This window comes from Spea bombifrons, chromosome 4 (genome assembly GCF_027358695.1).
Source record: "Spea bombifrons isolate aSpeBom1 chromosome 4, aSpeBom1.2.pri, whole genome shotgun sequence".
Classification (NCBI taxonomy): Eukaryota; Metazoa; Chordata; class Amphibia; order Anura; family Pelobatidae; genus Spea; species Spea bombifrons.
This window is the reverse complement of record NC_071090.1, coordinates 66,053,696-66,075,847: the sequence shown is the minus strand read 5'-3', so window position 1 is coordinate 66,075,847 and position 22,152 is coordinate 66,053,696. Positions and strand designations below refer to the sequence as shown.

At 35.7% G+C, this 22,152-nt stretch overlaps 1 protein-coding gene and 1 long non-coding RNA gene across 18 annotated transcripts in view; both read left to right on the top strand.

Moving 5' to 3' along the window:
* CELF2 (CUGBP Elav-like family member 2) overlaps positions 1 to 22,152 on the top strand; it is a 231,510-nt gene that overhangs the window by 153,345 nt on the left and 56,013 nt on the right. For all 17 annotated transcript variants that reach the window (XM_053465230.1, XM_053465229.1, XM_053465223.1 and 14 more), the window contains exon 4: positions 16,481 to 16,529. In XM_053465230.1, the coding sequence (XP_053321205.1) occupies positions 16,481 to 16,529 (49 nt within the window). The remainder of the gene's footprint in view (positions 1 to 16,480; positions 16,530 to 22,152) is intronic.
* Positions 9,886 to 11,156, top strand: LOC128492626 (uncharacterized). The gene is made up of 3 exons (XR_008354115.1): positions 9,886 to 9,963; positions 10,001 to 10,297; positions 10,335 to 11,156. It is a non-coding gene; the product is annotated as an uncharacterized LOC128492626 (long non-coding RNA).

Here is a 22,152-nt window from a genome sequence, read left to right as displayed (position 1 = left end):
AGCTTATAGTGGAAATATTAGTTGAATTTATTAATGGATAGAATAGAAAAAAGAAATTAAGTGTTTAGGAATAGATGTATTTCCACACGATTTCCTACATCATGCCATAAAACCATTATGAAATAAACATGGCCTACTTCCTTTAAACCCCACGATGCAAACCAAACTGCCAACAAAGTGATGTGTTGTGTCAGTTTATAGGTATGTACATGTCCCACTACATACTGCAAGTGATGTATTTATCCAGGGCCGGCCCTACAATGGAGCCAACTGGGGCAATTGCCCCAGGCGGCACTTTTGAAGGGGCGGCACTTTGCCGCCCCAAGAGTTTTTTTTTAAGCGGAGGAGAGAGAGGGGCGCCGAGTGGTTTTCGCTTACCCGCTTGGCGCCCCTCTCTTTCTCCTCTGCGGCGAGTCTCCGTGCTCTGCCACGGTGCCGACTTGTAATGCTGAGCGCCGGAAGTGACGTCAATTTACGGCGCTCATCATTACAAGCCGGCACCGTGGCAGAGCAGGGAGACTCGCAGCAGGACTGTTTAAAGGTAAGTCCCTTGGGGGGGGGTTAGGGTAGATAATGGCGTTGGCGCAGTTTAAAATGCCGCCCCCCCCCCCGGCATTAAGTCTTGGGCCGGCCCTGTATTTATCAATGACCACCAGTCCCTGCCTATATCTTGTGTCTTATTCTGCAGAATGCCAGGGTATGGCATCATATCTCAGTGCTTCACATTAGGTCATGCTAAGACATCTGCAGCATGTTCAGGCTGGTTTTAAAAGAGGATCTTTCTCTCTAAGTGGCCCGCTAAGAGCTGTTGCACATTAGGAGGCTAATAACGCAATAGAGTGAGTCTCGTCTCGTAAAAGGGCTCAGGGGATGTCGCCAACCTCAAATCTGCAACCCTATGCCTAAATGAGAATATGTTACTACTGCCAACTTCTTTGTATTATTCCCTTCAGATAACATTGTTTAAACGATTAAATGTCACATGTAAAAAAACATTGCTTTGATTATGCACAATCAATGAAATAATGTGTTTCACATTTTCATACACACAAACTCCTGTGTTTTCTAATTAAGGACTTTATTTTAAGCATATGTGGCTGTGTTATTGCTTTTTCATACAGTTTTCATATGGTTCTAATGTGTTTACTTTGTCATAAAACACTTTTATATACTTTAAGCACATAAAGCACTCTAGCCTAGTGCTAAGTGAAATAATTACAAAGAGTCCTGTGTGTGAGGTTCTCATTTTCTCTCTTTAAGGCAGATCTGTTTTGGATAACAGTTAGATAGATAGATAGATAGATAGATAGATAGATAGATAGATAGATAGATAGATAGATAGATAGATAGATAGATAGACAATTCTGTTTGCATCCTGAATTACTCTTTCATGTAATTGGACAATAATTTACCTGTCCATAATATCCTTGTGTTTGTGATCTCTTTTTTTGGCATTACCTTACTAAGCTCTTGAAGAACCCTTGGGTCAATACCTTTGGGCTTGGTATCTTATTCATTTCACATTTGTCTCATCACCCTTTGAGCACCTCTTGATGAGATTAAAAATGATGTAGGTTCTTCCACAAATGATGAACCAACATCATTTCATTTACATAAACAGGAAAATAGATTACTCATTTTCTCTTCACTGATTGCCTCTCCAATCTGCTCCTTAAATGGTCCAGTGTTTACACTCGTGTTTTATATATATATTATAAAGTTGTTCAAGGTTGGTTTTACCTTTCTTGTTAATCAAAGTTTAATTTGCTATATTAGATGATCAGATTTCCTTTTCACAATATTTGTTTTATGTTTTGTATTTCCAAAAAACATTAAGGCGTCTTTAATTTTTGTTAGTTCCATCCTTACATTGCTATTGAGTCACATTTCTCTTCGTTGATTTCTTTTGCATTCATTCCAAAAACTGCATGTGCTACAAAAACGTAAAAAAGAAAGAAAGCAAGTATGTCACTGCTGGTTAATACTAATATGTAACAAAGGTTTGTGATTGGAAACAAAGGTTTGTGGATTTTATTGAAATAATCCACAATTAATAATCCACATCACTTCCGCAATAAGTGCACTTCTTTAATCAGTTATGGCAAAGTGGGTAAAATTAAGATATAATAGAAATATTTAATCTGTAGAGCAGAATGTTCTCTTTGCTCATTAGAATAGAAATGCTATATGTGAGCAATCAGAATTATCAGCAAACAGTCTTCATCCCCTGCACACTTGGTTAAGATTACTAATAGAATGTCAGGTGTACAGGTGTACAGTGCATCTTTATATATAACCTACATTTCTTAGATTGATTAATGACTTTGCAACTTAAACTGCCGCATACTGAGGGCCAGTAACACAATGAACCAAAGAAGACTATTGAAAGGCTATGCATATTGGAGCAGGTATAAGGCCACAAAAGTGTCACTCACAGGTGGCATAACCATTTGTTGAAACCAAGAAAAAAGAAATCTTGATAAATAAGATAAAAGACATTCGGCACATTTTTAGGCCTGCTATAATGCCATATCCTGTCTTTTTTTCTGGTCAAAGTAGAATTATGCCTATACCATTCATGCTTGAATTCCCCTTATTAATCGTCACTATTTCTTCTGGCAAACCATCCCATCCTCTTGATAAAGGATTACCTTTTACCATTAGATCTGGGCGACCATTCTTTATTCTCTTTTAAACTCTCACATACATTTGGTCTTATACGACTCGAGACATACCTGGTGCTTTACTGATTAAAGGCATCATAGCAGTGTCAATCGCATCCAGGGTCACTGAGAGAGAGCTGCCAGCAAGAGCCATCATTGATGGATTTCAGTGAACAGATTCAGTTTAATGTTGCTTAGTGCAAGCACTGGTTACACTGAAGGTGGTTGCATGCCCAAACAGAATTCAGAGCATTTCCCTCCTTTTGTGTGTTAGATGACCCACCCTGCTTATACAGAGCACACTCTTTCATCCATTAATGAGGATACGCTGATGTAAAAACATTTAAGGAAAAATAAATGGCTTCTGGTGCAGCTTCTGTGATGATCATGTTTTACAGGGAGTAACATTTTCAGGGTACATTCACATGTTCTGTGTCTGTGTGCCACTTAGTCAGTTCAGCCTTGCTGTTGCTTGTTGAATTACAACCAAACTTCCTAGAGACTTTGTGACATATTCACCAAAGAATTTGTAGGTGCACTAAAATAAGCAAAACCAGCTGTATTTTAAAGTCTAGGCATTTATCTCCAATCAATTTCTACCATTTCCATGACCCACTTGCTTACTTTTTCCACATTTAGAATATGAATATAATGTCCTAGTTTATGCATAAATATTCCTAAATAACCATCAGCAATAAGGCATAAATATTCACATATACTTGATGGTCTGATAGCAAACTGCCAAATAGCATGTGTCTTGCATTGTGTTTACGTCACTATACTATAGAGGAAATGTATTAAGCATGACATTTTGGTGAAAATCCTATTAATATTTCATGCAGACCTAGTTTTGGGATAGTTCAAGAGCACGAAATAATGCATGTCCTTTTAAACTTCCACCCATTTCCAGTATAATCCATGTTGTTCAGGTCTAGTACCCTTCCATTATATGGGAAAAGCAGCTGAGTCGCAGATACTTCCTCCTAATGAGCTACCATCATTCCTCCATTTGCCACATCTCTGTCACGTGCAGCTCTCATTCCAGAATTCACCATTGTCAAGGCCAACATCAAAACCCATTAGATAAACCTTTGGTTTAGATTATGTTTTGTGATGGACACAAACTAAAAAGGGAAGGGGGTAAATGATTAATGCAGATTCTTGGAGGAAAATATTGCAGGGTGCCGTCCGTTTGATTACAAGCTTCAGCATTAGTCAACATTTCCATAATTCTAAACCAATATACACCTGTTTCCCTACTGTGATGCGAAGGCACAACTTAATTTAACAGGTGCCCTGCTGTGCTAAACCTCTCATTAAATACCACGCTAGTTTGGTAATTTAAAGTTACAGCACTACTGTTTTAAAAGACTTGCATTTCTATTATTAGAAAATTATAAAATTAAAAAGAAATTAATAAGGCCTTTTTAGAAGAAAGCTTCAATTTGGAATATCAAAATAGAAACAAACAAATGCCAGATTTTGCACGAATCTCATAGATTTAACCTTTTCTTTGCTTTATTATATAAGCCAACAGCATTAGTGATTTTTGGGGTTTTTCTGCTTTGTCTGAATCAAAGCAAAAACATAGAAAATTATTTATAGAAATAAGGCAAGGTTAAGCCAGAAAAAACTCTTTAAAAACAATCTTCCCTTATAATTAGGACATGAAACTAAAACATATGATTCAGTATTTCTATGAGGTACTTGACGTGGAAGTCAGAGATTGGTCATTTGGTTTTATATAGGTTTTTTGGCGCAATGCTGAATAAACAGGGTTGACATTGAATTTTTTCATTTTCTTACTAGTCCATATTAAAACCTTAATAGGCTTGTGACCTGCTTGTTAATCTTACACAAGCCATGGATGCTATTTTCAACCAATGGTTTTCAACCAATATTCATTCTAAATGGTACTGAAAAAGTCAGCATATGAAGTCATTTTACTCATCAAAGCCTGAGTCACCGTACAGGCCAATGCGGAAAGTCATTATGTTTAAATCACTTCTTTGTTAGAAAGGTATTGGGGCTTGGAAACATGCGTTATAATTATGCCTCGGATTTATACATGTCTCAAAGCAGTGGATATGTTTTGCAGAAAATACTTTCCACGTGTAAAGGCTGTGACTTCAATTTTATTATTTATGTGATGTAAATATTTAAACACTTTACCCATTTTAAATCGAGGAAGTCAATGAGCCAGAAGAACTTGAACCCAGGCCCTAGTGAGCTATTAAAGACACTCACATTGCAGATCTCCTGAGAGTAAAGGGAGCGCTACAACAATACTGCTGTCAAGCTCGAAGGTTAAATAAATACAATTTCCTGTGTCCTTTCTTCTGGGTTATTTATGTCAAGCGAATGAATAAGCCAATCCTTCCTTGTAATTGCACACATTATAAAATATTTATTGAAATGTGTAAAATGTATGCTATCACACGGAAGCGACTATACGTTTAATTTTTATAGGGTTGTTTTTAATAAAGAAAATGCATCATTCATTGTTGAGAGCAATTTTCTCTGGAATTTTTTTGGAGTTGAACCTGCATGCTCCCACTCTCGATCTGTTTTCTTAGTCCGGTGTACTGCAAGGTCTATCAGGGGACTTTTATCTTCCTGGCTGTTTTGAATTTCTGGTTTTCTGTGCCATTTACAACTTGGCGTCTATTGTCACCAGGGACAAAGCAAAGTGTCTCTGGATCTTAGCCAAGTCTGATACACATTATCAGCTGAACAAACGAATTCATCTGTGCCTGACTGGCTTTCAAGGGTGTCATTTTCTTTTTCACTAAGTTTGCCTTTATATCTCTGACAATTTTTTTCCCCATTTTCTGAATCATGCTTCCTTTCTGCTAAAGTCAGTGTTCCCACTTTTTTTTACCCCATTGTTTGTCTTCTCTACTTTTTACCGTAACATGGTTTCTATTTCCCACTATTGACTTCAGTGTGCTAAAAAGACAACTATTGGAGGGGAATTGCTTTCTTCCCACTAGGTCCATGAGATTTAAAGCATCTACAGATAATGGACAAATGCAATTCCAAGGTGTCATCATTAATATCCATTAGAGCAGAACCTTGTATTCACAAGTAACTTGGCCCATACCACTTGAACAATATGCCTACCGTGATGTTTGTATTTTTCTTGTCTAACATCTGAGATTAATTATTAATATTAATTATTAATATGTTCTGTAAGTAAAACCTTTTAGTAGCCCAACACCTTTATAGAACAAGCTATAGTAGAATTACAGAACCAACAATGGTTTTGCTTTAAGAATACCCTCTGAGATCTTTACAGGTCATATAACACTTCACCTTGAATATGTTGGCCAACTGAAAATCTAGAAATGTGTGTTTATAAATTATGCTTGATTGCATTTTGATGTAGAATTGCTATAAATGATCCCTTGGTTTTTGTAAAATGTCTTGGTATGCTGCCTTGGGAAAGTGTATGTATATTTCCATTAGATCATGTTAATTTAGGCCTATTGTAAAGAACAATCATGGAAAAGAAGTGTGAGGCTTGACAGTTTTTTTCTGTCAATATAGCTAATAGATTATATATCTTATTTAAGTGATTTTTAGGTGACATCTGATGCTGTATGAAGTGTAGATTCCAGTCCATTCAATCTATGCATTCTTCTGTACATTATAGCACCAAGAATAAAGGCTATATATATATATATATATATATATATATATATATATATATATATATACTACCATTCAAAAGTTTAAGGTCAACTAGAAATATCCTCGTTTTGGAAAGAAATAAAGAGTAGCCATTGTTAATGTTGTAAATGTTTATTGTAGTTGGATATGGCCATTTTTAATGGAATATCCTGTGTTCCGATGGCACATTGTGTTAGCTAATCCACGTTTAAATTTAAAAGGCAATTTGAAAACTATTTTGCAGTTATGGTAGCACAGCTACAAATGTCCCTGTTTTCCATGAAAACAGCCCAATAACCCAAATCTTTGAACAGTAGTGTATATTAAGACTGCCAAAAATGTCCGTCTTTATTAAAGATAAATCCAAAAACAAAAAATTAGAAATAATCTATACTAAAGGACATTTGGGAACCTTTGTGTAGAAGCTGTTCATAGACTACGTGGTGCCCTTTGTTTAGGAAACTGTGCAGAGTTTCTATATTGCTGTAGAGGATTTGCTCAACTCTACACCGTGACTTAGACATCGGTAAATGGTCACCATTTATACCCCAAGTTGCTACAGTATTAAGACCAATCCAGCATAATAATATTCTTTTATGTCTGTGTAACTGTAGACTTTTTTTGCTGGCTGCCAAATACTGCCGACCACTATTGATTGCATTATCTTGAGCTTTATTACAGACTGGAGCTTTGTTACAGCAAGGAATTGGTCCAAAATAACACTGCATCTACAACATCAGAGTACACATTAATAATATTGCAGAGGCGGTATCCTTGAAGACCCTTTATGTTTTCTTATATTAATTTCATTGTTCACAGTCTTTTCATTTTCTATATGTACTACTATAAAAGACCTATAAGGTGGGCATTACTGTTGGACGGTTTCTGGAATGTGAGGTACCAATATAGGTAGCATTGATGAGATTATGACAATAGTAACAATTCATAATCTAGTTAATGTGAGACAGGAGACATTTTTTATGACACATTTAATGTAACATTTTGGTACATGTCGGGCTCTGAGGTGTAGGTTCTTGGTGACCCAATTATTACCTAGTAAATTACATATGACAGTTTTTTTATATAAATATCCAGAGCACACACCTTATCCATAGTGATATATATTTGATGTTTCACCAACAATAAACAGACATGCTGAACTGGTCACAATCTACATAAAAATACAATAAAAACAGTATTGGTTGATTACACACACACAAGGATAGAAAGCCACTTTTTCCTTTTTTACATTTCTACTATTTTGGATTAAGGTTTATGCAGTCATGCCATTTTTTCGGTCTGTTCACAGGATTTATATAACAGTGCTAAATCCTCATAAAATACATCTAGCAAAGAAGATAAAAAAAAACCCTTGTTAAAATATCTGCTGGCAGGCAGTGGAAGATAGTGTCTAATGTAAAACATATTCTACCAGCTCATCCTGGTCAGGTCAGTGAACAGTGACCTATAGTAGGATTTCTCTTAACATGCATTCATTTGTAAAGCCATAGGTTCAGTGGTGTTTGTCCTTGTTAAGAAATGTGTGACCAAATCTTTGCTGCTGCAAAGGTCAGTTATTTTGACCGCAGTTCATATTTCTTTTTTTTATGACAGAACTGAAACAGTGGAATGAATTTCCAGCAACAGATAAACACACTGAGTCTTCCCCTTATATAGGTTTGAACATTAATATTATTTTTGTAGCACCATCATAATCCACAGCGCTACTGAATATATAATGGGTAAACATGACATCATAATATATGCAATATATATATATATACATATATATATATAAAATATATAATGTATAATATATATAATTACATATATATCAATTTGGACTGATAGCGATTAAAGCTAAACAAGGGGACCTGTGCAAATGAGCTTACAATGGAAAAGAATGTAGCAGATAGGGGTATATTACACAGGAGGTGAAAGTGCAAGTGTTTACAGGTCTGTGGCTTCCATGGGGCAAGAGGGGCAGATGCTATAAGGTGAGAGGCATACTTGACGGCAGCGCCCCTGTGCCTCCTTGTTAAGGATGTGACATCTGCTTGGGATATGACCTCTGACCTTCCTGCAGTCACCATGTTTTTTATTTACAGCTCTGTTAAAATATTAATTAAACAATTTCTTTGAGATATATATATATTGCTTCTTCCTCAGCTATATATCAGTGTCTCACAAATATGTTTAATTCAACTGCAGATAGTATTTGCATTGTAAAACCAGTACGTGTTTTAATACTGACTGATGACTGAACTGGAGCATTACACCCAGTGCCACTGCCTTTGTGGCTGCTGTTTCATCCAAATGCTTTAGTTGCATATCAAAGAAAGGCGCCAATTAAGGCTGAATAATTTCAGAATGTTAAGCAAACCTCCTACAAAGCGGTCACATAATATAATTAAAACATTTTTGTTGCCATAGTCTGAAATATTATCTTATAGGGACAGCATGCACATTTACGAGTGATTTTTAGAATAGATGCTTGCTAAAATAAGACTTTTCTTTTTGCTAAGACATTAAACATTTTCACAAAGCAGTAAGTGTTATTTTAAAAAAGTAAAGAATATATCAGACATTAAATGTCAGTATATATAAACCTTATATGCTCCTCACGTAACCAAAGAGTTTTGCTGTTTTTACCATTATTCAAGGCAAAAAGGGTTTTTTTTATCCACATCTGACTGGCTCCATGGTCTATGTTAAGCTGTAACTTATGTAATACATTGTAACTTCCACTTTCAATTAAATCATAGATGTACGCTAAGATTATTTAATGTGACTTAGATATTCTGCAATAGGTCAAGTGGCCCTAGACTTAATCAGTCAAGAATAACTTCTGTCTCCTTTTCATTCATACTTTAATAGAACAATGTCTGTTACAACAGAAGTTATGAGGAAAAATAATTGCTTGGACATTGAAAACATGATGTATCTAATTACAGGAAAAAAGATAGGAATGGGCTTCCATTGTTAGAGTTCAAGTGTACAGAGGTCTAGAGTGGTGGTGAATGATGAGGAAACAGCTGGACTTTGTATAATAAGTATGTTCTCTCAAGAGCAATTGAGAAGCATCAGCAGGGCTAACAGAGATTGCATTCTGCTAAAGTAGTTTGACATTATATGTAGAGGTGCACATCTAGATTAATACAAGAACATAATCACACACTAAGCAATTGGAGTCATTCATAGTAATAAAACGTATTTGAAAGCTACCATATTAATGAATACTCATTTTCTCCTTTTGGATCTCATCATCATTTAATAACAATACAAAAGTATTACGACAGTGTGTTTGGCATTTTGTACAGCTCATGCAAAACCCCCATGTAATTGTTCTCTTCATTTTTATATTGGTACCTTATTGTAGAGTAGGCAGCTGTGGACCTTTCAAAATCATTTTTGCACGTTGTCCTGGGCAGGGCTGACGTCAGTGAGGAATCATGTCCCATGGTACAGGGTGATCAGGCCCCCATGTGCTGCGCCCCCATGAGCTCCCCTACTGTGTCATGTACACTATGGAGGCTGTGCCAAGCCAGATGCTGCATACCTAAGACACATATCCCGTCGCCCTGTAGTGAAAATGGCAACCACAGTAAGCAGCTGGGGATGCTGGTCTGTCTGGTATGGTGCATAAGAGGAGCATTGCTGCCTAGGCTGCTCTAAATGTAAAGATCTAGGTTTAGGGTTTGAAGCATTTTCTTGTGTTCTACTTACAATTTCACGTACAACCACCAGGGTATCTAAAGTAGCCAGCGCACGAGGCAGCATTTACATGATAGCCTGTCCCTTTTGTTTTTCATGCATTCCCTTTCAGTAATTTTTTTGGACACATATTGAGTGTGTTGTCTTCCAAATGTGTTTTTGGCTTTTTACCAGTGGGCCATGTGGATGGACTTTCCTTCTGGGCTGAAGGCTGCCAGCCCTCCTCTGATCTTCTCCTTCTGTTTCAGGTATAATAGCTTTAATATAAGAAACATTTAGCTACAGGAAAGAGGCTCAAATTCCAAAATTGAGCAAAGCTTGAAAGTTTGATAAGAGGGATTGGGCACCCAGTGGGATATCACTAGCTGATAACAGACATAGAACTCCAGCTTTATCATATAGACACATGCACACATACTTATACATACAAATCAAAAGAGTATGAATATGTTGTAAACTAGTAATCATACTGCAAACAAGAGAAATTCTGTTATCTAGGCTGTAGCAGAATTGCATACAGTTTTAATAATGGGAATGTTTAGTAAGCATCAATATAATGTACCACTCAGATTATGAAAAAGGATCTCACTGTGTGGGCAAAAAGGTAGATATGGCAATAAAAAAACATACTATGTAAAAAGTTTGTAAATGGTGATAAATTATACTTTTTTCAGTTATGCTTCCCTTTTGTACTGGGACATTGCTTCTTGTGTAACAAAATGAATAAAAAGTATATATTTTAACCAGAAAAGTAGTACTGCTAAAGAACAGAGGAAGATACCTATTTAAAGAACAACCTGCTATAAATGACTTCATTAGGCATAAATTAGGAGGTGGAAGATAAGATGACACCTGGGGCACTCTGCTTCATTTGCAAGATTTTCTTTTGTGGTGTTATCTCACAACAGCACCTCACCTCGCAAGCATCTTCATGTTGTTATCAGAGTGACTGAATAATTTGCTATTTTGTCTTAGAAAGCCTAAAATTAACACATCGACATACTAACCTTAATTGGCTTCTTCTCACTTAAAATGCTCATGAGCGCTATATCTACTAAATGTCAAATCTTATGAAATGCACCATGCCAATTAATTAAGTTTCTATTTACAAAAGGCCTAGATTGAAAAAATATCTTTCTTCAACTTTAAACATACAGTATGTAGGCCAATGTGGCCTTTCTTTGAGGAGAAGCTCACCGGTGGGCCTGACATGCAAGGGCTCCTTTATACCAAGAGCTTTTTTTTTCATCTCAGGGGAGGCTCGAGTACACGAGTTTAGCAACTTCTGATGCTCTCAATACAGTTTCAAAATGTAGTCATCATTTACACTACTTGAAAAGTAAATCTAAAGAAATCATTTTTTGAATGACAAAAGGAAAGTTTCTTTAGTGTCTTTCTGTTACTAGAAAAGAGGTCTAATTGGATGTAATTTGCATTTTTGACAAATCCAGTTTTTATGCATGGTATTTGAAAATTGTAACCCAAGCTATGCCGTTTGTTACACTGATGATTTATAACAATTTGCTGTAAAGCAAAGGGACAACCCCTTTAATATATTCTGCGTTGTTACCAATAATTTTAACTTGAAAGAGGTTCTTAGGACCAAATCTACAAATGTATCCAACTCTTTCTTAAACAACAGTAATTTTTGACTATTTCTGGTTCAATGTTTTGGTCTGAAAGTTTTGGAGTAGCAACAAATCGTGGCTTACAACAGTAAATGCATGCCGGGCTATTCTTACTCAGTGTTTAGTGTATATACCATTCTATGTTCCCTTTTGCAAATGTCTCATGTTAGGACATAAGTGGAGAATTTCACTCCCAGTCTATGTTCATTACTACATCAGATGTACCAGCACAGATACGATGAAGTCACAGATGGGACTGTGCAATGCCATTTGACAGCCAATTAGAGGAATCTGACAGAAATGATGAATTTATTACTACAGACAGACACAGAATTCCCAGATAGAATTCCACTCAGGTTGAACCAGTTTCTCTACTCTATTTTTAGCAAAGGTATGCAGTAGCATTATTTGTTATCTCTGTAGAATGTAAAAATTAGATTATGCTAGTTAGAAGCATCAGTTTGTCTTTGTCTGGCACAGTGCTCCATATAAAGTTATAGAAATATAGAAGTTGAGGGCAGATAAGAACTATTTGTTGCTTCTAGTTTGTCTCTTCTTTCTTGCTCTAACTACCTTATTTGATTCTTGGTCTTGTGTTACATTCAAAATAACCATACGCCTATCCCTTGCATGTTTAAATTGCCTCGTTGTAACTACCTTACATTACATCTAAGACTCTCACCCTCTAGTTTTAGTCTGGATTTCTATCCTACCATTTATTCTCCTTTTTATACTTCCCCCTGTAATCTGTTTCTATCATATCCAATCTCTCTTGCTTCTCATCCAAACTATACATTTTGAGACCCTTCATTCACCAGTTTAGTAGCTGGTCTCTGAACTCTCTCAAGAATATATGTTTCTGTAGACAGGTTCTGGAGACTTTTGTCAGTACTGTATATAACAGTGTATGTTAGGTGCCATCACAGATCTGTAAAGTGTCCCTGTACAACACTGCATGTTAGTGCCAACTAATTCCTCATCTGGACATGTAAATTACTAAGTGAGCATTTCTGGAGAGCATTGCTGAGATATCATCTTAGTAGATTTTTTGTTGCCCTCACCCTACAAGTAACCATTTAAATAATTCACATTAGAGGAGATAATTGTTCAGTACCATAACACCCCAACCTTCTCTTGGTGCCAGTGCTCAGTGTTCATTACCGGAGACACAAAAATAATCCAATATATTCACCAGATTAGCATTTATCCTAATCCAAAACAATTTCTTACTTTTTATTTCACAAATTGTAGGATGTGTGTGTACCTTAAATTGAGTTTTCATCTTCCAATTGTATGTATCATCTGTGCATTGTTGATATCTGCACCCAAATCTCTTTACCTTGGCATCTGTAACAGCTGCATGAACAGGGTGCTGCTGAGTGTAGTAAGAACCTGAGCACACACTCATACACAAACAGTTTACACATGTACTCAGATCCATTTCTGACTATATTCACTCTATGAACCCATAACTTCAGAAGACTGTTAATGAGTAGTAATGGTCCATTATTTCTTATGTATATGTTACTGGATTCCTGGTCAAAAAGAGACAAACAGAATTGTCCTTAGTTTAATTGCCCTTTTAATCAACATAGACTAATCTAGCATTGAGAAACGCTTTACAAATCGTCAGCTGTTTATTAAGCTGATTTATCAGAGTGCTGTATCTGGAATATCTTAACAAAGAGAATACCTTTGAGTTATGAAGTGCAGACGTGCTGCAAAGGCTTTTTGGTTAATGATCGGTTTACATTGTGTAGCTGTTATGCTTTAGTTATCACGTTATTTGTCTGGATAGCATGATATACGGCCAAAGACAATGTGTTTATTGTCATTTACACAGTTCTGATGCAACTCCAATTCTCATTTTGTTAGGAAATGAAACTTTGTTTGTGCTAAATGACATGGTCACTTTTGAATGCTGTTTGCAGCAGTTTTACTTTTCTAGGGAGAAATTGGTAAACTCTTCCATCTCTTTAGTGGGCAGATTGTAGAACTGAAAATGAATGAATGACCAATATGATATAGAGTGGATAATAAAAACTTGGTTAACTGATCCAAATGGCACAGGTAACAGTCATTATAGAAATTACAGGGTTGTGTTTTTGTAAAACTGAACTTGCTAGTGGAATAGTTGACTTAAATAGAAAAATTAACATTAACTGAAGGAAGGGAATTTTTTGCCATCACCAGGATCAACATATAGAGGGGTGTCTTAGAAAGGTTGAACTTAAAGGACCTATGCCTTTGGTCAACCTCATTTACTATATAAGAAAACTGAAAGGAACAACGATGGAATATGGGAAAATGTGTGGTTGCCAGCATGCTGTTTGTACCAATAGGATCAGGACAAAGATGTATGTCAGCTGTCATCAGAGAATGTTAGGGATGCTGAGTCTGACACATGTAATTATGATACATTTCTATACAATTTTGAACATGGCTGTGCGTTTAGACAGTTTTAACTTATATTAAATCAGTCATTTGGTATATAGCATTATGTAGTGGTGCTGAAATGACAGCTCCCTATGGAAGGCAGTTCTTGAAACAAAATGTTCCCGCTGATCGACTGCTGTACTCAAAAGATCACATTTAAAACATTGCATCAGTATTATTTTTATATATAATCCAGTTTAAAAAAAATAAATAATTGAGATATTATTTTGAAAGTGTCCAAGCTAACATCCAGTCTCCCAAGCGGCAATAGTCAAACAGCTCTTAAATGACTAGCAGATATTCTCAGCACACATATTAGTACATTACATATTTCTCTAAAAGTTATTTACACCGTGCATGGCTTTGGGAATGTACTCCCACCATATAGGTACTGCATGTTGTTTTTGGCATAGGCCATCTTCTTTTCTTTAGCCTTTCAAAGTAAACAAATGATAAATTATTGTATGAGATGGTGCTATAGCCATCGCAAGGGCTCACAGCGTAGTAAGCAGTGAATACACATAACTCGGCAGTGTTTTACAGGTCCTGTCATACCAATTTATCTGTGACAAATAATTATTTGTAAGCCACAATAAACCCAGATTCCAGAAGACTATTCTACCAATCCGGCTTTGTTTTACTGTTATGGCACTGCATTAAAAACTTTGAAGACAATACAGCCACTAGGATAGAGTCCTGTATTTAGTTAACATGGCATAACCCATCTACCAAGTTTTAAAACGGGCCAACACCTGTTACAGCAGTTGCTACATACTTCAAAGTGCCTCTGTCTTTGATGTACCAAGCTTCTACCTAAAATGTCCTGTAAAGACAACACACAAAACGAAAGGGTCTTCTTTATACACTGTGTAGCTTCTTGAGATGTTAAAAGTACACTCTCGTATTACCAATTTCTACTTATTTTAGAGCAATAGAAATACCGTATAATTTTATCCTCTACTAGTTTACCCAACAGATTCGTCTTTATCTGGTTGTTCAGGTCAAACAACCACCACTTATTTGCAGATAGATTTAATTAAAACCTACTTTACTATGTCAGAGAATGCCAAACAACTCTGTAGATAGATACTCACCCCTGGGAATGAAGAATCATATGACATATTATCAGATCAGAGCCCATAAAAATTTAAAGATTAGGGAGGGAAAAAAAAAGAAATGAATCCATAATAGAGATGTGCACTGAGAAAGAAAATGAAAAGGGCATTGAAATAAAAGATAAATGCTTCCCCTTCACATACAAGTGAGAAATCTAATCTGTTCTTCTGGAGAGTTTGCAAGTGTAACATTTAGGGAAGAAATGTTGAAGTAGCTGTTTATATCTGGAATACACAAAGTGATGATGTGACATAAAAAGCCGTTTAATCAAAAGTGCCATCTACCTTTATACGGTGAAATATAAAAATGAAAAAGGAGACGTTGTTATATGGGTTATCCTCGTCTTTCTAGATCCTGCTTGCTTTATTACTGAATATTATATATATAATATATATTTCCATTACCGTTTCAAGAAATACTTTCTTAGCCGTATAGGTAACATACCTATTATGTTTTGCCATACAGTCTGCTAAATATTTTAACAGAAGATTCTGCTGAATCTGCTGAATCCTTTAGTAAGGGTTAAATAGTTGTAAGTTATATACGCTATATATTTTTTTTGCAAAAAGAAGACCTTTCCCGATTGCAGTAAGGTCCATCAATGAAACTAGCGAATCCTTGTCTATGTCATTGAAATGACATGAAACGCTGATAAAAATACCACGGCTGTCTTGTACTCTAATAGATAGAATAGTACATGTGCATATATCATTGCCCCTTTAGATGTTAAGTTATTCCAAGAATCAGGAGTTTGTACAGATTGAGAGATAGCGTGTGGTTTGATCTGGATAATAAACCTTGTAAATGCTAAATTTGGCTTTTTTTGTTTGACTTCCTTGCTAGTATTAAGTATAGTTTCTAAAAATGTTAAATTGATCCTTTTTAGCTAATCTTAAATCGTCCCTGCAGATCATGTACAAAACAAAACCTGACTTTGTTTCCTATTTACAAACAGTTGGAATTAGATCTATATCTGTTGAGATATCTGTTCTAGTTAAAGAAACGTCTTAAAATGTATATTTTATGGAGGACCATTTTGTAGCTAAATGGTATAAATATAATATTTAAAGTTTAGGATTTTCAATCTTCCGTTAAAATATGTTTTAAAAAAAACAAAAATACATGTGCTTACACATACTGGCCCAAAAATGTTTATTCCCAAACTGCAATTTGTCTTGTAACATCAATTAATCATGAGTAGTAAAGTCCAATGGAATATTAACAAAATGATGTTCTCCCATTCTATTTCAGATGCATCATCCTATTCAGATGAAACCTGCAGACAGTGAAAAGTCCAACGGTAAATCTGATTTCATATTTTTCCTTTGTTTTGTAAAAACATATGTGGCCCGTAACAACATATGAGATATAAATCATATTTTATGGTGTAAAATATTGTTGAAATGTGTTAGCCCATATTTGTTCAGATTGTATTTTTTTACATAATTTCTTTATAAACATTTTATGCTGTTTCTATATACTTATTGGGACTTTTAGGGTGGTGAAACACTTATACGCTTATACACAATAAACATTCTGAGCTCCTAGAAAAGCAGTATGATAATGAAGTTGTATGTAAAATAATAACAAGATAGATTACTATGATCTAATTAAAAAATTAAATATAGAATAATAATTATTAATAAACAATCATTTATCATTTGTTATCCCCATGAACAATAAGAACCAAAATATAGATTCGAATGTCTGTGGGAAATGGATTTATGGTGCCTAAACATGGGTACTATTGTATTTATTACACAAGAAATATCACTTTTCCATTAAATGATGCTTTTTATTTGAAAGGTATCCAGATGTTCCTTAGGTTGAATCTATTTCCAGTAGTACTGTATTTAAAAGATTCCTCTGACAGTTATAATAATATGGATGTACAATTTGTAGTGAAAGGTACCTTCATTTTCAATCAAATTAGCCGTGCAAGATTTCTTTTTTTTTCCAAGTTCCAATGGTCTGACCCGTTGCCTACTATAAGATATCTCTCAGCATCATTAATTAGTAACTAGAGCTTTTAAAGATCTGTATATCTCCAAATGCAAATCATGAATGGATTATATCTCTCAGTGGGGTTTTTTTGTGCTAAATTTAGAATTTCTAGCTTCATAGAATTTTTTTTTATTGAACACATTGTCATGGTAAAATTGGTTAATTCTGTAATAAAAGCATTAGAGGAAGAATAAAGGTAGTCACAAAGGTCAAGGAAAACCAAGAACATTTTTTCAGTTATGAGAAGTGTAAATGAAATCATACAGCCAAATTGTCATTTTAATTAGAATTAAACTTTAAACCCGTTTAATTCACATGTGGTTAGATATTTGCTATGTATCTAATGGAAATACTCTACTGCGTGTAAATTTCCAGTTTCTAAAGAAACTGAAGAAAATTTCCAACTAAGGAGAGACCTTAAAAGCTTTTTCAATTTTTTATATCACTTACAGCTCTTGAAATAGTAACATGCAGTGGTGTATTCTAGCCTAGGCTGAGTAGACCTAGGGTGGCAGGTCCAGGAGGGTGGCAGCTCCTCTGCCACAAAACTACATGTAGATCAACCTATTGGGTCATCAGACCACCTGGTGCACCTCCGCTCAATAGGACAGTTACAAGGGAGTTCTCTGATCCCCCTCACCAACCCAGGTCTGCCTCCGTAGCACACTGTCAGTGTCATGCTTCCTAAAAAGAGGGAGAGTCAGTATATGATGTCATATTTCAGCACTAATTAAAAGGGATTGCAGCTGCAGGAAACCCTGATGACTCTGTGGTGACATCACCTTTAGTTCCCCTTAAGCATTTTTTTTTTATTTAAGTTATTTATTTACTTCATCTCCTTTGTAACTCTAATCTCCCTGCCTTCAGATCATACAATGATAAGGACGCATGGTTCTCCCTATTTTCCTGATTATAAAATGTGCGGTCATGAGCAAGGGGACCGTCCAGGACATTTAAGGGATCTGTACATGACCAGGCTCACTTTATGAGCCACGTTAGTGCTGCAGGGCCAGGTGCAATGCAATGTGAAATTCCTCTAGAGCCAGCCCTAAATTGGAATTTGCAGAGCCTTGGGCAGAAAAAACGCATGGGTTCCCATTGTCCTTAAGAAGGGGCAAGTGGGACTCTCTCTACATCATGGACATGACCTATGCAGGTGTGAATAATGTGGAGGTAGATTCAGGTTTTTTCAATAGAAAAATAATTTTATGTGCCCATAAAGTCCAGAAAGACAGAACACTGGGTATACTGTAAGAAAGCGGGACAAATCTTGTGGAAAGTATGAGCACATTTAAGCCTGTTATTTTTTGGCTGTTTTTCTGGCCTCCCCCTCACATTATTTCCCCGGAATCGCATGCCACTCCAGTAACACCACAGATTGGAGGTTTAATTGAGCATTTGCGTCCTCTCCCACTCAATCTCTGTCATGTACAGCACAGAGGATGTTATTTCCTGGGTTCTGCCTGTGGGCTCGTATCCTAAAGTATTATGCTCATGGTGTGGATTGTATAAATAAATTATAACCTTTTGTATTTACAATGTGCTTCACAGCTAAGTTCATTTGAATCTTCTTATTAAAATGACAGCAGCCACCTGTTTTGCTGCCAGGGGACACAAATATGTCTCTTTAATTATGAAATTTGAATGGACTTATTATAACAAAAGTTGTGCATTGAACAGTTTGAAAGCCCTCTTGTAAATAGTATCTAGCAAGCTTGTATAATGGGCCCTTAGAATACTTCTGGATTTTATCACATAGGTGAGTCACACATAGCCATTTGAATTCTTACAGGGTTTTTTTTTTATAATTGCTATACACAGGGCTGATGTCTTAAAACATAAGGTGATTTTGGCTGTTGCTCTGCAAAATGTGCAGCTGTACTACAGACTAAATCAGGAATTTCTCATTTGAGATTTTGTTATTTAATTTTAATGCATCAAGCAGCAATATGGAAGTTTCTCATAGGCTTTAATTTTCTGAAATGCTCTGCTGCAAATAAATTCTAAAAATAAACTTCCATAAAATTGTTATTTATATTAAATTACATTTTATATAATCAGTTTGTTATATTAGAGAATATAAAAAGTATGCTGTAAATAGTTTTATTGTAGAGAATATTTCAATTCAAGTAGGAAATCAGAAGGAAGTTAATTGGAGTAGTTTTCACAGAGAAATGCTTAGTGAAGCAAGGATGTCAAACTCTAAGAACCACAGTCGGTAAGAGTTGGGGACCATAGGTCAAAATGGCAATTTAATGCGGAGTATTGATTTCAGTCAAGAAGGATCTGTTGAAGATGTACATCTGGTCAAATAATAATCAGTACATAATAGTGTATTGAAAAAGTACATGTACTACGTCATGCCATAATAAGATATATATATATATGTATATATATATATATATTAATGGCCTAGTACTGAAATATCCCTTGCCATTTTGTTAACATCACTGTTCTAACAAAACTAGACATGGAAATCAGAAATGTTACTATATTATATATTTGAGAATATACACATACTCTGGATTCTCACAATAATAATTTCAGCACAGAAGTTCTAAAATCTAGCTTGAGCAGAGATAAAGCATCATGTCCTCCATGTAACTTGGCACCTACCCATATTGTTGTTGTATTTGTCATAGTAATACGTTGACCTGTGGTGTTCTTGTCACATTGATTGTTTTATAAACTGGAACTCCTGAAATCCGAATGTATTGTAAAGAACCCTTTACAACTATCATCTAACAATTCAAACTAGAGTTCAACGAGAATATTCTTCCAACACTTTCCACCTCAGGGATACGCTGGCAGGAAAAATCTTGTTCCCGTGTAAGAGCTTTTTCCAACTTGTACATCATGACTTATACATCACTTGACCGCTCATGGCATCAAAGTGCATGCAGTGCTTTAGTTAGCGTGGCATGCAGCCTGTGTATGGAACCTGCCATTCCCTGCCTACATTTCATCGCTCATCGCATCCTTGGGAGTTATCAGAGATGCCATCCATGTTTTTATTTTACCTCCCGTCATAATGTTTAGTGAAGTAAGATGAAAACTGCAACTCCCCCTCTCGTGCCAACTCTTTTGTTAGTAAATACACCTACAAAATGCAAAATCACAAAGAAACCTGCTAAATGACTGTATATGTGTGTGCCTGAACAAACAGGTTTTTTTCCCCATGATGTTCTGCCAAAACCATTGGCTGTAGGCTGTGTGGTATACCAGTCAGAGTTCAAATTGTGTCCTTTATCCTGCGAATCTTGTCTTAAGATCATTAGGCACAGCTTTAAATGTTTTGGGCAGATCTTTGTTTGTTAAATGAAATATTTAGATAGACCATTGCTATCTTACTGAACTGTGGACAACATATTCTGCTATGCTAAGCAGAAAGAATTGCAGATTTGTCAGCTGGTAATTAAATGCCATATGCTCGCACCAACACATAGGAAAGTTGTTAATTAATGCAGGAAATGTTTTATCCAGGGGTGCGTTCTGAAATCACAGACAAGGGTGTTAAAAGATGTACTGTTGTAAATGATTTTCTCTTTTCTCAGACAAAAAAAAAAGTCCATACGTAATCAAATGCCATACGCATTCACCAAAATGTGCAGGTGCTTCCAATGTGCATTCAGTATTCAAAATACTCTTTATTTAGAATGAGACAAACAATATCAAATATTAAACAAAGATGTTCCAAAAATAAATAGAAACAATAAGTATATATAGTATACATCCTAATATGTATCAATGTACATTAATAGTAGGATCAATCTTTCTATAGCAGACCTGGGCAATATACGACCCACTAGGCATATGCTATAACCGTGAGTGTTAGGGATTGAGATCTGTGCAAAAAACAATGCAAAACCGTACACTGTGGTTGTTGGCCTTGATTAAAGACCACAATAGCTATTTATACCAGCAATTGGAATCTGAAAGCAGATCAGAGGACAGCAAGTGAGCACAGCGTACAAATTCTTGCCAGGTGAAATGGCCCATTACTTCCCTTACTACTACAATAACAAAACATTAATACCCTTCTCTGCTTTAGCAGTTACATGGTTAGTCCTTTATTAGCAACAATTAAAATGCAGGATCTTTGAGCTTTGCTTGTTCAGCTGTGATGGTAAAAGAACTTTTGCACAAGAATCCATCCAAGAAGTCCACCATTCTCCATGACAAAGCTTGTCGAAGCCAATGTCCACCCTAAACCCTGTTCTTCAGGCTCCAGAGATCAACCATGGATTATGTACTTATCAACATTTTATCTCTTAGTAAATGCATCCCCAATGTAAAAGCTCAAGCTACTCAGCACCATTAAAATCTATATCGACTTTTATGTAGTTTTATGTAATTGGAAATAATAAGGTATTGTTTGCTTGACACGCCGGTTGCAGAAGCAGCAGAGCTGGATATTTTTTTTATTTCTGTGATGGATCACCGGCAGTGACTTTGCATTAGCTGTAGCGTTACTCTTCAGCACCCTGGACAGTTCTAGCAAGTTGGATTGACTCTAAACTATCTCATTCTTTTATCTATGTAGAAATGTGTCTGGGAGCTTGCAGTCAAGCTTAATTCTTAAGTCTTGTTTAGAGGATTTCTTGTTCGTTTCTCTAGAATTAATCTACTGCTTATAGCGGATACCTTCCTTGGTAACTATCCACATTGTTTTTGCAGTAGTCACATAAAGTACATTAAAAAAAAAAAGAATTAAAAAAATGCCCCAGACCACTTAACTGATGGTTTCTCATCGTTCACTTGCATATTATAAAAAAAACACAAGCAATTTGCTTAGATGGAGCTTATTATTTCTTATCCTCTTTTCTCATTTGGGTTTAATATCAAATAAACATATAAAAATGTTATGAGGCATGCAATAGAAATGCTAAATATTGCACAAATGTCTTAAAAAGTACACA